At 42.0% G+C, this 13,224-nt stretch overlaps 1 protein-coding gene across 3 annotated transcripts in view; it reads right to left on the minus strand.

The window, feature by feature from the left end:
- The window catches only part of FER1L5 (fer-1 like family member 5), an 88,099-nt gene that overhangs the window by 57,491 nt on the left and 17,384 nt on the right, over positions 1-13,224 (minus strand). For all 3 annotated transcript variants that reach the window (XM_081921245.1, XM_081921246.1, XM_081921247.1), the window contains 3 exons: positions 12,654-12,782; positions 10,589-10,651; positions 8,389-8,439 (listed from right to left, as the gene is read on the minus strand). In XM_081921245.1, coding sequence (XP_081777371.1) covers positions 8,389-8,439; positions 10,589-10,651; positions 12,654-12,782 — 243 coding nt within the window. The remainder of the gene's footprint in view (positions 1-8,388; positions 8,440-10,588; positions 10,652-12,653; positions 12,783-13,224) is intronic.

Below are 13,224 nucleotides of genomic sequence, written 5' to 3' on the forward strand. Positions count from 1 at the left end.
CGGGAGAGGCAAAAATTAAGGAAGTCTGCCCCCCGGAACTGCATGATTGACTGAGCAACGAAAAGAGTAAGCTGTGCTTAAAGGGGACGTATTTATGCTTTTTAACCCTGTTAAACCTGACATCGGAAGAGGACCTCCCCCCCCAATGAGCAGGAGAGGGGGGGGAAGAAATTTGACTTAATTTTATCTGCTTAAGAAAGGAGTTTTGAACGGGAAACCTTCTACTGCCGATACCTCTGGCCAGGCTGCCGGAGCAGTGAGCACCTGAAGTGAGCTGTCAAACTTGACTGAGGATACAAAGTAAGATTTATCTGATATAAAATAACGGGACTTTAGTGGACAAAAACTGTAACATTTTAAATTGCAACAAAGTAGGGTTTTTACTTGGACTTTCGCTTTTGGAACTTTGTATGGCTATTTCTTTCCCTGTTTCTTTGTCTTCGTACTGGATACAATGTACTCCCTCTAGAGGTTTATAAGAGAGACTGCTGCATTGAGATAGAAACAGTGGGATTTTCCAACTGCAACTGTTCCTGTGGGAACGACCTTGAGATATGAGCGGCCCACTGGATGAAATATCAACAAGATCCAAAGCAAAACAGGCTCAGGCTCAAAAGAAAAGAGGCTCCTTGACAGGAGCAACAGCAACACAGGAAAGAACAACAACGGTATCAATGGATTCCATGACACAGGCTCTACTCAGGATAAATGAATCTTTAGAATCACTTACTAGGCAAACTACAGAGAACTCCAAGAAACTGACTGAATTGACAACAAGATTGGATTTGAACACGACAATAATATCGACTAATACAGATTCTATAAATCGTTTAATTCAGGAAAGTACAGAGACGAGGAAAATAGCTGAAAGTGCGAGGACCACGGCCGAGGAAACCAAAGGGAAATTTGTTCCTATTGCAAAGAAGGTACATGAGCATGATGAAGCCCTGGCCCTCATGGAATTGGAGAGGAAAGGCAAGAATTTGAAATTGAGACTGGTACCTGAGGAGGAGGAGGACAAGCTCGGGGAATTTCTTACAGACAAGTTCCAAGAATTTTGGAGTGAAGAGTTGGGGGAAGAGGAAGAGGATTTTACAATAACTACAGCCTTCCGGATTGGCAGAAAGCAAGGTAAGAAGCCAAGGGATTGCTTAATAACTCTCAGATCCAAGGAAGAAAGAGATAAAATATTGAACCTACACTTCCAGAGGGCATTGGTTATCAAAAATTCCCAAATACAGATCTTCAAAGATATTCCTAGATACTTTTTGGAGGTGAGAACACAATTTAAAGACTTAGTCGACTTATTGAAACAAAACAACATTCAATTCAGGTGGGAATTCCCACAAGGGTTGTCTTTCAACTTCAAAGGGAAGAAAATCAAAATAAAAACAATTCAAGACAAAGAACACTTTTTGGAGAGAAACTTTGAGGACTTTCAGAAAGGAACTGTAGAGAGGGAAACACTGGATATTACAAACCTATCGTTTGGATTGAACCCAGCACCGACCGACGAGGAACAAGAACTTGGAGCAGTGGGTGGGAAAAATACCCAATAACAAAAATGTCCCTGCAACTTCTGAGTTGGAACTGTAATGGTCTAAACCATCCCCGAAAAAGAGATCAAGTTTTTCACATACTAAAGAAAGAACAGCTAGATATAATTTGCTTGCAAGAAACCCATATTGCCAGGATACACAGGAAACTTTTGATAAATAAGAGATTAGGACTGGAATTTGTTTCCTCAGACAAAGTTAAGAAAAGAGGGGTGGTGATTTATGCCAAGGAAAAATGGGAACCAAAAATGATCTTCAAAGATGATGAAGGAAGATACCTGGCAGTAGAAATTCAAATTCAAGGAGAAAAGATCTTAATTGTTGGAGTTTATGCACCCAATGAGGGGAAGGCAGAGTTCTTCAAGAAGTTGCATGAGACCTTAATGGACTTTATGGACTTTAAAATTATAATGATGGGAGATTTCAACGGAGTTGTCTCCACAAACATGGACAAGGCACAAAGACAAGTAATATCTAAGGATGGGAGACTACCAAAGACCTTTTTCGAACTCACTGACACCATGGACTTGATCGACATCTGGAGAACTAGGAACCCTCTGGAAAGAGAGGGAACCTTTTTCTCGGAAGCAAAAATGACCTGGACTAGAATTGATCAAATTTGGATTTCTAGCAGTCTGGCACCAAGAGTGAAAAAAACAGAAATCTGCACAAAAACCTGCTCCGACCATAATGCAGTCAAGATGGAAATGAAATTAACAACGGCTGGAACCTTCAGATGGAGAATGAATGACACCCTATTTAGAGATGAAGAAATTTATCAAAAGGCCCAAAAAATATTGAAGGATTACTTTGAGATAAATTTGAGAACGGAGGTGGAAAAAAGAATAGTATGGGACGCAAGTAAGGCCGTGATGCGTGGATTCCTAATTCAGCAAAATTCTATAAAAAGGAAGAAACAAAATGAGAGGAAGGAAAAGATTTTGAACCAGATAAAGGAAGGAGAAAAGAAACTGAGATCTAAGCCGAAGTCTCATGAGATCTTAAGAGAAATAAAGTACCATCAGATGCAATACATGGAATTGATGAATCAGGAAATAGAATGGAAGATAAAGCAAATGAGACAAAGGACATTTGAATCGGCAGATAAATGCGGGAAACTGCTGTCATGGCAACTGAAAAAGAGGCAAAAGTTAAACACGGTGACATCCCTGGAAATAGATGGGAAAATTATCAACAAACCAAATGAAATAAGTAACTGTTTTCAAAGTTTCTTCAAAAAACTTTATGCACAAGGGCCTACAAACGAACAAGAAATAGAGGAATTCGTTAAAAAATATGGACTATCAAAGATTTCAGAACAAAATAAAAGGATTTTGAATGAAAAAATTACAGAACAAGAAATAGAGGGTGCCATCCAGAATATGAAATTGGGGAAATCACCAGGACCAGACGGCTTGACTGCAAAATACTACAAAGATCTAATGGCTAATACAGCCATTGAAGGAAGTATGCAACCAGATATTAGAGGGGAAAAAGGCTCCCGAATCGTGGAAAGACGCATTTATCTCACTTATACCGAAGACAGAAACTGAGAAACATCGAGTTAAAAACTACCGCCCTATATCACTCTTGAATGTGGATTATAAAATTTTTGCAGACGTTTTAGCAAAAAGATTTAAGAGAATTTTGGTGGAGGAGATTCATAAGAACCAAACAGGCTTTCTCCCAGGGAGACATATGTCAGAGAATGTGAGGAACATTATAGACATTTTGGAGATGCTAGAGGTGGACATTAATAGGAAGGCAGTTTTGATCTTTGTGGACGCGGAGAAGGCCTTTGACAACATTTCTTGGAAATTTATGAAGAAGAATCTCCATGGGATGGGGGTAGGCCAAGGGTTTGAAAACGGTATAGGTGCAATATATTCGGAACAAAGAGCGAAACTAATTGTGAACAATGTGGTAATGGATGAAATACCAATAGAGAAAGGTACACGACAGGGATGCCCTATATCCCCTTTACTGTTTATATCGGTCCTGGAGGTTTTATTAAACATGATTAGGAAGGACCAGCTGGTAAAAGGAATACAGGTCGGATCCAAACAATATAAGTTAAGGGCATTTGCAGATGATTTAGTGCTAACTTTGCAACAGCCAGAAGCTAGTACCAAAAGAGTTTTAGAATTAATGGAGATATTCGGCCAGGTCGCAGGATTTAAATTGAACAAACAGAAAACAAAGGTGCTGGAAAAAAATCTAACAAAAGAGGAGAAAGATAGGTTTCAAAGTGAAACTGGGTTGGAAATAGAAAAAAAGGTTAAGTACCTGGGGGTAAATCTGACATCAAAAAATGTGAATCTATTTAAAGACAACTATGAAAAATGCTGGACAGAAGTTAAAAAAGATCTAGACATATGGTCTAGGCTGAAACTTTCCTTGTTAGGCCGAATTGCTGTTATCAAGATGAATGTATTGCCAAGAATGTTGTTTTTATTTCAGACGTTGCAGATTCTAGACAAAATGGACTGTTTCAAGAGGTGGCAGAAAGACATATCTAAATTTGTCTGGCAGGGCAAAAAGCCCAGAATAAATTTTAAGATCTTAACTGATGCAAAAGATAGAGGGGGCTTTGCCCTGCCAGACTTAAGACTTTATTATGAATCAGCAGCTTTTTGCTGGTTGAAGCAATGGCTACTTCTTGAAGACACAGACATTCTTGATCTGGAAGGATATGACAATAGTTTTGGTTGGCATGCATATCTGTGGTATGACAAGGTAAAGGTGTATAAAAGTTTTAAGAACCATATTGTCAGGAAAGCATTGTACAATGTTTGGAATAGATATAAGGATTTATTGGAAAGTAAAACCCCTAGGTGGTTGTCACCAATGGAAGCGAAAGCAGTGAAAAAAATTAACATGGACTCTAATTGGCCTAAGTATTGTGAAATTTTAGAATATGATGGCGAAAGACTGAAGTTACAAAGTTTTGAGAAGCTAAAGCATAAAGTTCGAGATTGGTTACACTACCGTCAGATAAATGAGATGTTTAAGCAGGACAGGAAACTTGGTTTTCAGAAGGAGAGGTCAAAGTTAGAAACAGAATTGTTAGAATCCAATACTAAAAACTTATCTAAAATGTATAATTTGCTGCTGAAATGGAATACACAGGATGAAACAGTGAAATCAGCTATGATTAAATGGGCACAGGATATTGGTCATGACATTATGTTTGACGACTGGGAACAGTTATGGACCACCGGTGTTAAATTTACGGCATGTAATGCCCTGAAAGAGAATATAATGAAAATGATCTATAGGTGGTACATGACCCCAGTCAAACTTGCAAAGATCTACCATCTGCCCAATAACAAATGTTGGAAATGCAATGAGGCTGAAGGTACCTTTTACCATCTTTGGTGGACCTGCCCAAAGATTAAGGCCTACTGGGAAATGATCTATAATGAAATTAAGAAAGTCCTTAAGTGGACATTTGTTAAGAAACCGGAGGCTTTTCTCTTGGGCATGGTCGGCCAATTGGTATCAAAGAAGGATAAGACATTCTTTATGTATGCAACCACAGCAGCAAGAATCCTGTTGGCAAAGTATTGGAAGATGCAAGAATTACCTACTCTGGAAGAATGGCAATCGAAGGTGATGGAATATATGGGACTGGCAGAGATGACCGGCAGAATCCGTGACCAGAGGAAAGAGACAGTGGAAGAGGACTGGGGGAAATTTAAAACATATCTAAAAAATTACTGTAAAATTGTGGACTGATAAGATGTTAAGGGGTAGGAAACAAAGAATTACAGCTGTAAATCTTAAACTTTAAGAAAATTCAAAAGGGACCTAACTAAAGACTGATTGATGAGTTGCTCGAAAAAATGGTAAAACAAGGATGTGGCGAAGGGAAGGCATGGGGAAGTCAATTTTTGTTGTCTGTTTTTGATGTTTGTGTTTGTCTTGTATTGTCATTAACATGTGTAAAAACTAATAAAAATATTTTTTTTTTTAAAAAAAAGACAAATACCCCTTCCTCTTGGTTCATGTGGGAACCAATGACACTGCAAGCAATAGCCTCCAGAAGATCAAAAGAGACTACGAGGCTCTGGGCAGGAAATTGAAGCAATTAAATGCACAAATTGTCATCTCATCTGTCCTCCCAGTTGAACGACGTGGCCCAGGGAGAGAGGGAAAAATAGTGGAAGTGAACAGCTGGCTTCGCAAATGGTGTAAACAGGAACGGTTTGGATTCTTAGATCACAGACTGCAGTTTCTTGAAGATGGACTTCTGGCAAGCGATGGGCTGCACCTCACAACGGTTGGGAGAAATGTTTTTGCCAAAAATCTCAGAAACCTCATCAGGAGGGCTTTAAACTGACTAATGTGGGGGAGGGAGACAGTGCTCCTGAAGGTAGGAGTCTATCAATTGATGAAGATGATCATCCAAATGTCATAGACCAAATGGAGCAAACAGCACGCAGACCTAGTGGTGGGAGGAAAAAATCCTTAAATAAGAGACACGGGGGAATGATTAATGGACTTCAATGTCTGTACACTAATGCGCGAAGCATGGGAAATAAACAAGATGAGCTTGAGCTCTTGGTACAGCAAACTAAAAGTCCCACGATTGGAATGTAATAATGGAGGGATACAATCTATTTCAGAGAAACAGACCAGACAAGAAAGGAGGAGGAGTGGCGTTATATGTCAGGGATGTGTATACCTGTGAAGAGATCCAAGATTTAGAACCTCAAAGCCAAAGTGAGATCATTTGGGTCAAAATTAAGGGAGAGAAGAATAACAGTGACCTCATTGTGGGAGTTTACTATAGATCCCCAAGCCAAACAGAGGACATAGATGATGCCTTCCTGGAACAGATGGCCAAGCATGCAAAAGGAAGGGAGATAGTAGTAATGGGGGACTTCAATTACCCGGATATTTGCTGGATGTCAAACTCAGGCAAGAGCATAAGGTCAAACAGATTCCTCACTGGCCTTGCAGACAATTTCATTGTCCAGAAAGTGGGAGAAGCAACAAGAGGAACAGCCATTTTAGATCTGGTCCTAACCAATGTTGATGATCTGGTTAGTGGGGTAGAAGTGGAAGGATCATTAGGCGCGAGTGATCATGCTCTTCTGAAGTTTACTATACAGCGGAAAGGAGCAGCCAAGCATACTAGGACTCAATTTCTTGACTTTAAGAAAGCCGACTTCATAAAACTTAGGGAAGTGCTGGGTGAGATCCCATGGACAGTAATACTAAAAGGAAAGGGAGTTTATGATGGCTGGGAGTTTGTTAAGAGGAAGATAGTAAAAGCACAACTTCAGGCAATACCAATGAGACGGAAACATGGAAGGTGCCTAAAGAAGCCAGGGTGGCTATCTAAAGAACTTTTAACTGAGTTAAGATTAAAAAAGGATGTGTACAAAAACGGAAAAGGGGGGAAACCACCAAATAGCCAGCACGTGTAGACACAAAGTCAGAAAAGCTACAGCACAGAATGAACTCAGGCTTGCTAGAGAGGTTAAAAGCAACAAAAAAGGCTTTTATGGGTATGTCCGTAGCAAAAGGAAGAACAAAGAAACAGTGGGGTAGGTCAGAGGAGAAGATGGTGAAATGCAAACAGGGGACACAGAAAGGGCTGAACTCCTCAATGCCTTCTTTGCCTCAGTCTTCTCCGATAAAGAAAACAATGCCCGACCTGAAGAATTTGGAGCAAATGATTCAGCAGAGGAAACACAGCCCAGAATAACTAAGGAGATAGTACAAGAATACTTGGCTAGTTTAGATGTATTCAAGTCTCCAGGGCCAGATGAACTGCATCCAAGAGTATTAAAAGAACTGGCAGATGTGATCTCAGAACACAGAGGAGGGCAACCAAAATGGTCAAAGGCCTGGAAACGATGCCCTATAAGGAACGGCTAAGGGAGCTGGGCATGTTTAGCCTGGAGAAGAGGTTAAGGGGTGATATTATAGCCATGTTCAAATATATAAAAGGATGTCACATAGAGGAGGGAGAAAGGTTGTTTTCTGCTGCTCCAGAGAAGCGGAGCAGCAATGGATCCAAAGTACAAGAAAGAAGATTCCACCTAAAGATTAGGAAGAACTTCCTGACAGTAAGAGCTGTTCGACAGTGGAATTTGCTGCCAAGGAGTGTGGTGGAGTCTCCTTCTTTGGAGGTCTTTAAGCAAAGGCTTGACAACCATATGTCAGGAGTGCTCTGATGGTGTTTCCTGCTTGGCAGGGGGTTGGACTCGATGGCCCTTGTGGTCTCTTCCAACTCTATGATTCTATGATTCTATTCTATGAAGGTATGAGCTGGGACTAGGGATTTACAAATTCTGGTTTTCTAAGTTTCTCCTTTTTCCAATCTTAAATTCAGTTCTTCACATTTCTGCAGCAATTTGGTTTCCTTAGTGTTAATTTCCCCTAATTCTTAAATGCAGTTTTGACAAATATAGACATGTTTGCAAGCACTCTCCCCTATGGTAATGCAGTTTTGTATGGCATTTTCACTGATGTATGCCTTTATAGGCAAACGATACCCTAATATAACATTGCATTTAGTAGTTGTTGCTCTAATGTAATTAGCTGCCATAAATAGAGCCTGTTTAAGTGTTGGATGTTGCCAGATGTTGAGTGCCACCAGTGGTAAAACAACAAACAAACAATGAATGAATGAATGAATGTCAAAAGCTTGGCTGAGAGATCAGAACTTCTAAAAAAGACTCCTTCCCTTGCCTCGGGGGCCAGCCCAGAGCAGCTCAAGGCCCAGTCCTGAATTCAGGCCCACGGAGCATCCCCAGCAGGGAGGCACCTCTTGATTTCTGCCTCTCTGTAGATATCAGCCAAAATTGCATCTGCTCACCCTGAAGACCCCAATGAGGGAATCGGCCCGTATTGCCTTGGAGTTCAGCACCTAAAAAAGAAACACACATAAATTCCCCTCCCCTCCCACAAAGCTGCCTTGTCTGTCTAGTATAGGGGTTGGCAATGCAGTGCCTCCAGATGTTGAGGACTACAATTCCCATCATCCTTGATCACTGAAATTGCCATACCGGGGCTGATGGGAGCTGAACTCCAAAATACTATACAACATTGGTTGTGTCTGGTCTGAGTAAGAGGCAATTGTGGCCTCAGTCGCAACTCCACTCTCCCCCAGGCAGTGACTAAAATAAGGAGTGATAAAATAAACTCAACCAGACAACAATCTGGATTAAAAATGGCCACAACTTTACAGAAGTAGGTGGAATTTTGGCTCAGGCATCGGGTGTACTATATATTTGTTTTAGCCTCCTGCTGGAGGACTGAAACATTTTCAGGGTTATGCCAAGGACTTTGGCCTCTCCAAGACACCAAGCCGCCACGCTAAGGCCATTTGCTGGAAGCTCTAAGGCCCGCCTGCCCCATGCTTGGCTTCTGGACAGAGACTTCCACCCTCTAATGGGGTGTCCTGAATACGCTACTGGTACTGGACTGGGCGATGCACCTTCACCCAAAACATATGGAGGGCACCACACCACATGGGTTGCCCCTAGTCTAAGTGATATACAATTAGCAGCTGCGTTATCCTTTTGCCACTTGCATTGGGGCTTCTTTTGTATCTTCGAGGAAAAGGAATAGATTTGATACAAGACAACTTCCTATGTTCCTGACTTGAAAGAGCTAACAAAAAGTGTCAGGGTCAAGCTTGGACTTCACCTGGGCAATAGTGTGTTGGTTTTCTATCCTTATTTCTGGTTCCCCTGCCTGATGGCTTCTTCTTAGGCCTCAGTCCCAGGAATGGGTGCCTCCTCCTTTTGCCCTGCTAGCTCTCTCAGCCCACATCCACATCATAAAGTGCTATGATACCACTTTAAACAGTCCTGGCTTCCCCCAAAGGATTCTGGGAGCTGTAGTTTGTTAAGAGTGCCAAGAGTTGTTAGGAGACCCCCATTCCCCTCCTAAAGCTACGGTTCCTACAGTGGTTTAACAATCCCTCTTCACAGGGAAATCTGGGAATTATAGCTCTGTGAAGGGGAGAGGGGCCTCCTTAATAGCACCCTTAATAAAGTACAGCTCCCAGAATCCTTTGGGGAAAGTCAGGACTGTTTAAAGTGGTATTGTAGTGCTTTAAATGTATGGTGCGAATGTGGCCTAACAAGTGAAGGAATTCCAATGGGTCTACTCTGAGTGGAACAACCTAGTTGTTTAACAGTCATTTGTGGCCTTTTAGGTGTTGTGACCTCTTGTGAGAAGGAAGCGTGGCTGGGGAGTGGCAAAGAGTGCCCACAGTCCATGGGCATGCAACGTCTCAGAAGCAGCTCATGCAACCTCTCACCTGGCCAGGTTCCTTGGAGCTGTGATGAACGACCCTGGGACCTTGCAGTGTTTAGCTGAGGATGTGGATTGAGGACAAGGTTCTAGCTACTTGATGGGGACGGTGGTGGGATGGCCTTGTTCCTATATGCTTGGGAATCTCTGTCTTTGTTCTTGTATCCACTCCTCAGTTTCTGCTACGGCTCCTTCTGCCTCCTTGTTCCACTAAGACTCTCTGAAGAATCCGGACTAGAAGTCACTTTACATCTGGTCTGCTTCTTCCTTTACAAAATTGCCAGTTCTGCTCCCCAGGTTATCAGCCCTGAGTCCGAATGAAGCCTGCCAGAGCTACAATTCTCAGAGTTCCCTGTGAAGAGGGATTGATTGTTAAAGTACTCTGGGAATGGTAGCTTTGTGAGGGGAACAGGAGTCTCCCAATAACTCTCAGTGTCCTTAGCAAACTACAGCTCCCAGCATTCTTTGGGGCTCTTTAAAGTGACACGATAGTGCTTCAAATTTATGGTGCTAATGTGGCCCCAGTTGCCGACAACCCAATTTGCTGCTTCTTTACAAGAATCACAAGGTAATGCAATCACAAGACATGTCTAACCTTTTGTCCTCCAAAGGTTGCTGGAATCCAACTCCTATCATGCCAGACTTTGGGGGCTGCTAGGAGCTGGAGCCTGCCAGCCTTTGGAGAGCACCACACGGGCTGCTCTTGAGGACATGGGATTCTGTTGAAACGGAAGGACCAGATGTCGCTTTCTCACCTGGATGTCAATGAACTGTTCGAATAGTTGCATAGGTCTCTCATCAAAAGTCTGAACGAATGTCTAAGGAAAATCAAATAAATGTGAATGAAGAAGAGAGGTACCTAGGTTGCAGTAAGACAGGCATAGGCAACCTTGGCCCACCAGATGTTTTGGGACTACAACTCCCATGATCCCTAGGTAACAGGACTAGTGGTCAGGGATAATGGGAATTGTAGTCCCAAAATATCTGGCGGGCCGAGGTTGCCTATGGCTGCAGTAAGATGACAACCTTGCAGCAGAGGCAACATTGAAAAGTCCTTGTTACAGCTTCAAACCCATTAAAGGGCTTTCCACCTGAGTAATCATTCATGCATAGTTTCTACTTTTATGCAGCTATACTATAACAGGAGTTCTCTGGGTACTCACGGGAAGAAAACCAAAACAAACCTAATAAAACAACAAGAAAAGCAAAACACAGAAGCATAATTTAAAACTCAATTATAAATAGAGTGGCCCAGAGGTAAAATGTATGTCATTTAAAAGGTCTTCAGCAGGTGCAAAAAAGGACCATAAAGATGATACCCCCATCATGCATGTTGTTGAATCCCCTCCAAAACAGTTGTCTTACGTGCTGATAAAGAAAATAGAATATTGTTAGAAGGAGATGCTGTGTTCAGTCAAGCCATGGAGCTTGCTTTCCAGGAGGCAGTGATGGCTGCCAACTTGGATGGCTTTAAGAGAGAGGAGGAGAGGGCTGTCAATGGCTCCTGGTCATGATGGCTTTATTCCATCTTCACAGCTATAGGCAGCAGCAGCAGTGCTTCAAAATGCCACTTGCTGGAAACCATGGGAGGGGAGAGCGCTACTCTTGTGCTCAGGTTCTGCTCCCTCGTTCGCCACTGTCAGAACAGGATGAACCAAAACAGTCCCCAAGAGCAAAGGTGTGAGCATTTAACTCTCATGTCCCAAGATAGTTTATTTTCCACCAGTTCCAACTGGCCCCAACTGCTTGAGCGACTAAAGGTTAATTGGTTAGTCTAGCAATTATATCTAATCATTTTGGACAAATGTAGTTGCCTTATGCTGAACCAAACTATCCCAGGCAAGAAAGGGTTTTTCCTGTCTGTTATTTAAATGGAGGAGGGGGGAAACTGTTTAACTGAACATGCCAGTTTGGATCTGATATCTGCATGAACAGGTTGTTAATATTAATGTTTGATGTTTTATTATTTATTTATTTTAAATGTGTGTTTGAAGATACCCAGAGTATAAATATTAAATTATTATTATTATTATTATTATTATTATTATTATTATTATTATTATTATTATTATTTTATTTTATCCCTAAGCTCAGTGACAGAGAATGCTATGAGTACAAAAAAACCCAGGTTCAATCCCTGGCATATCTGGGTATGGATGGGAAAGATTGGAGAGCTGCTGCCAGTCAGTGTTGACATTACTGAGCTAGGTGGACCAATGGGCTGACTTGATATAAGATCACTTCCTTTGTTGCTTTACCAATGAGCTATAGGCTCTCTTTCATTTTCTTTGGATTGCAGTTGACTATGGTCTGGACAATAACACCATTTACTTATATTGGACCAGGAAAGTAGCTTTCCCCTGCCCAACTGGCTTCCTCCACTCAATTTGTATAGTTATTGAGCTATTGCTGCTGGATTGTAGATAGGAGGAAAGCTGTTCCTCTTACTCTCTACAGAAGGGGTAGCAAACATGTTGTCCCCCAGATGTTGTTGGATTACATCTCCCATCATCTCTGAGCACAGACCATGCTGGTTTGGGCTAACGAGGGACAGAGTCCAGCAACGTCTTGAGGACCACAGGTTCCCCAACATTGCAGAAATGACTGCAAACAGCCTCATAGTGTGTTCATTCTAGAAAGCAGGTGGTTCATAGTGCCTTTCCAAATACAGCATCTCTTCCTCTTAGCAAGCCAGCACCTTCAAGTCCTAAGATCCTGCTACTGTACAATGGCTTTTTCATTTGAGCCCCAGACAGGAAAGCCCCTGTCAGCCAAGGACAGTGTTTGTGCATGCCACCCAAAAGCTCACAGAATACCAACCTCATTGTAGTAGGGGCTGATCCCAAATTTAATTCTCGTCCTGAACACGTAATCCCCAATAGAGACTTTGACCACCGGCTTGATGTTGTTTTCTTGCAGCTGCCGGCACTCTATTATTCCAACTCGCACCTGGAATGAGAGAGACAACAAGTTGGCCACACTCTGAAAGCATCTGTGATCTGTTGTCATAGTCTGTGGCCAACAAGCAGGTGAGCAACACCCAGAATGGAGACATGCTTGGAGAAAGGGCCGAAATAAGAGAACAAAGAGGTGGAGGTGACAAGGGATAGTGGAGCTCAGACTCCAGGATGTAAGCCAGTGGGTAGGAATGGAAGAAGAAGGCAGCATTTTCTGGTTCGCTACGTATATGTCACACGCTCCACTCTTCCACTGCAGTTCATCTTCTGCCCAAGCCTGCATTACTTCTCTCACTATCAACTGCAGTGAAATTACATAACAAATGTAATCTACATAATTAATTAACTGAATTGCATTGTCACTACATTATTACACCCTATTCATTCTGATGCAAAGGATATGTAGTGCAAATGGGGAAGAAACGTAATCAATG

This window comes from Podarcis melisellensis, assembly GCF_964234715.1.
Source record: "Podarcis melisellensis genome assembly, chromosome: 8".
In the NCBI taxonomy this organism is placed as follows: domain Eukaryota; kingdom Metazoa; phylum Chordata; class Lepidosauria; order Squamata; family Lacertidae; genus Podarcis; species Podarcis melisellensis.